The 3,814-nt window shown below is 35.0% G+C and overlaps 1 protein-coding gene across 2 annotated transcripts; it reads left to right on the top strand.

The window, feature by feature from the left end:
* The first annotated feature begins 221 nt into the window (after nucleotides 1–221).
* LOC133303892 (BAG family molecular chaperone regulator 1-like) lies at nucleotides 222–2,636 on the top strand. 2 transcript variants are annotated; one of them, XM_061503871.1, is made up of 5 exons: nucleotides 222–1,224; nucleotides 1,350–1,606; nucleotides 1,702–1,848; nucleotides 1,969–2,032; nucleotides 2,165–2,636. In XM_061503871.1, exons 1-5 carry the CDS (start codon nucleotides 993–995, stop codon nucleotides 2,395–2,397), a joined length of 933 nt encoding a protein of 310 aa, XP_061359855.1. In that variant the 5' UTR covers nucleotides 222–992; the 3' UTR covers nucleotides 2,398–2,636. The 2 variants fall into 2 exon arrangements, with proteins under 2 accessions (XP_061359855.1, XP_061359848.1); XM_061503864.1 differs by having other exon boundaries at nucleotides 1,969–2,636.
* The last annotated feature ends 1,178 nt before the right edge of the window (nucleotides 2,637–3,814 follow it).

Genomic DNA, 3,814 nt, shown 5'->3' with positions numbered 1-3,814 from the left:
TACCATTTTTAGTCTTTAAATTCCATTTTCTAACATAAAATCTCTCTGAAAAATTTTAAAAAAAGAGAAAAAAAAAGTTTGATATATTACTGATATATATATAATTATATTAAATTGATAATAGCAATATTTGATAATATCCTACCTCGATAATTAATATAACATAATATATATCAAAATCAAAGTCACAGGCCGCCAGCATAATTAGCTGGCCACTCGTTTTTATATTCATTTTGATTTTCTCTTTTTTCAACTTTCTCTTTCTTCTTCACCGATTCTTCCAGAGCTGCAAGAGACAGACAGACAGAGAGAGAGAGAGAAAATCAATTCCTCATAATTGGAACGAATTGTTTTCTCTCTTGATTTTGACTTCACATTGATTTACCCGTTCACCTCCTCACAATCACGGCTTCAGATTCTCTTTTGTTCATTTGTTTTTTTGTCTCAGATTACGCGAGAAAATTCTCATCACTCTCTCACATTATCTGCAAAGATCACTGCTTTGAGATTTTGCAGGTTCATCTTCTGTTTTTTTTTTTTTTTCTCCGTTCATCTTAGTCTTTTGCTTCGCAAAGTGAAAACTTTTCCGGCTCCGGTCACTGGCCGGCGATCTTTTTCCCGGTTGCCGTGAAGACTAAGTTTGAAAGGGTTGGAGTTTTTCTTCAGCCAAACGCCATTGATTCTTCTATAAAAGGAAAAAAGAAAGTTGAAGTTTTCAGTTTCTCTCTCTTGGAAACTTAAAAAGCTATTTTTTTTTTTTGGGTTTTTTCTCTGTTTTTGTCTCTCTTTTTCTACGCGTGGCTGTGGGGATTATACTCATGGAATGCCGGGGTCAAAGGTTTCTATAACAAGGCCATTGGGTCGTTGAGATTTCTGTCACAGGATCAAAGTTATCAGAGATCTAAGCCTCTCTTTCTCTCTCTCTCTCTCTGGTTTTGGATTCACACAAGACAGCTTTTTTGTTGCAGAATTGTGAAAGAGAAACATTGAAGATGATGAAGATGAGGAACATGAAAAATGGGGTTTCCGCTATGAATGGAAGCTCAGGTGGTGCGGGAAATGAGCCACGGGCAATGGATTGGGAGATGAGACCAGGAGGAATGCTGGTTCAGCGTCGAACCGCTGACTCGGATCGGAACTCGGTACCGGCACCGACAATTAGAGTTCGGGTTAAATATGGGTTAACCTACCACGAAGTCAACATTAGTTCTCAAGCTACATTTGGTAACCCTACTTTTAATAAAATAAAATAAAATAAATTCTTCTCTTTCTCTCTATGTTATTTTTTTTTTTTTTTCATCTGTTGATTTTTTTTTTTCTTACTGTTGTTTTGTGGTTGGGGGTTGTAGGGGAACTGAAGAAAATGCTGTCTGGGCCAACTGGGTTAGACCACCAAGACCAAAAGCTATTTTATAAAGACAAGGAGAGGGATTCAAAGGCGTTTCTTGACATGGTCGGTGTTAAAGACAAATCCAAGATAGTGCTGATGGAGGACCCTCTTAGTCAAGAGAAGAGGTACTTGGAAATGAGGAAGAATGTAAAGATGGAGAGAGCTGCAAAATCTATCTCAGAAATCAGCTTGGAAGTAGATAGGCTTGCAGGGCAGGTACCCTTTTTTTTCCCCGTACACTTAGATTTTGAATGTATTTACTATTAAATGCTTGAGTAGTTGGGTGCTGATTAGTGATTGGAATTGGTTAGGTGTCTGTTCTTGAATCAATAATTAGTAAAGGTGGAAAAGTTGCGGATACAGATGTGCTTAGTTTGATTGAGCTATTGATGAATCAAATGCTTAAGTTGGATGGTGTTATGGCTGATGGAGATGTTAAACTCCAGAGGAAAATTCAGGTAAATTTTTTACCCATGTGCTGGTGTTAACTTGTTTTGAAATAGCGCCTTAGATTTTGTCTCAAATTCATTTCATTGGTCATACATTCTGGGTTCTGATGATAGTGAATCATTTTGAAGGTTAAGAGAGTTCAAAAGTATGTTGAAACTCTGGATGTGTTGAAAATTAAGAATTCTATGCCAAGTACTAATGGTGGTCATGCCCCAAAGAAAACTCGAGAAAAGCATTCAAATGTGCAAAGACTCGCACCAATTCAAGAGCAACCAAAAAGCATGTCAAATGGGCATCATAGATTATCTCCAATTCAGGAGCAAGACCAACAACAAACAAGGAACTCAACCGGGAATTCTCTAGTATTTCAGAATCAGCCGCAACACCATCAACAGCCCTCAAGGCATTCTGCTTCAGAAGTAGTGGTTACCACAAAATGGGAGACATTTGATTCTCTACCTCCATTAATTCCAGTCACTTCCACATCGACAACCACATCCAGCTCAGGGACCAATAATTCAGTTCATCCCAAGTTCAACTGGGAATTCTTCGACTAAATAACATACCACGTGTTTGTAAGTTGTGTGGATGTGATTTGGGTTTGTCTTCAACTTGGAGTGTTATATCTTATACATTCTTTTCTGTATTTAGATTTGTCTAGCAACCCCTTTTATTAGTCTGTCACTTACTTCACCCGAAATAAACGGGGTTGTTATGATATTAATTATCATAAAACAGGTCATTTTTTTTGTTATGATTTTGGTATTCTCTGAATTCATTTACCATATTTATGGTCTCTCTCTCTATATATATAAAATTGAATTGTCTCGTCTCAAGGAGAGGTGTGTTTGGGAATCCAGAAGTCCATTTTAAATAATTGCTTCAGCTCGCTCATCGATCTCAATCGCTCTGGGTGAAAGAAGGTCAATCATTGTTATAGGCTTGTTCTAATTCTAGGTGCGGCACAGTGTTTCATGATGTATTATTAAATTTTTGGTAACTTGCTTCTTGCGGGGGCTACAAGCTGACAAAAAAGAATGACGTCTATTAAAGTGTTTTCTTTACTGTAATGAAGTACCAGAAAGCTTCTTGCATTATTGCATATGTGTGCAAACTTTTTTATGTTTGAGGTACGCGATAAAATTTGAGGACAGGTGTGTAAATAAATAATGTGAAATTAATTAAGATGAAAAATATATAAAGAGGTGTATTTGTATGTAATATTATTCAATGCAGTAACGAATCCGTCCACTGATAAGAAGACAATTCTGTGGTTAAGAGCGAACAAGACGAAATGATAATTGTGGATTAGTTTTAACTAATTAGGATAGTACTTTTGTAATTTTATGTTGGGTAAGTCTCTCGCTTATTTGATGTATAAGCTTATTCATGTATGATGGACTAATTTAAGGAGGTCATTAAAAATGTATTTAATCTCATTAATAGAGCATAGAACCAATGATGGAGATCAATTTCTGGAGATGATTTTTTCTTTATTGGGAGATTATTCCTCTTTACGGGAAGATTATTTTCTATTTGTTGGGAGATTATTTCTCTTTTTTGAGAGATTACTTTTTTTTTTTTAAGTTGGAATTGATATGATATTATAGAACTAATAGTGAAAGATTATATCCCTAATAATTTATATTTTATTGATTTTCTCATGTTGTGAAAGAGAGAAACAGAGGAAAAAAATAATCCAATTGGATGAGAAACATTCGAGTTCTGGTTTAAATTTGTGTTTTGAACTTATAATTCTTACGTTTCTGACATAGTGAATTTTGACTTCTCAAGAGAATGTAGCTCGGTTTTAGAGAATCATGTTTTTTAGGGAAGAAATAATCAAATATTTTTTCAACAAATAAGAAATAATCTTATGATATTAATTTTTAATGTCCCGAATAGATTTGTTCTCAGCTGTTTTGTAAAAGATCTAAAAATTCGGGATCTTATATATAATTATAAAAGAGGAAG

Source organism: Gastrolobium bilobum, unplaced genomic scaffold (assembly GCF_033153095.1).
Source record: "Gastrolobium bilobum isolate Gb01-03AN ecotype WA unplaced genomic scaffold, APGP_CSIRO_Gbil_v1 utg27518, whole genome shotgun sequence".
In the NCBI taxonomy this organism is placed as follows: Eukaryota; Viridiplantae; Streptophyta; class Magnoliopsida; order Fabales; family Fabaceae; genus Gastrolobium; species Gastrolobium bilobum.
Note: the sequence above shows the minus strand (reverse complement) of the source record. Positions and strands in the feature narration are given on the sequence as shown.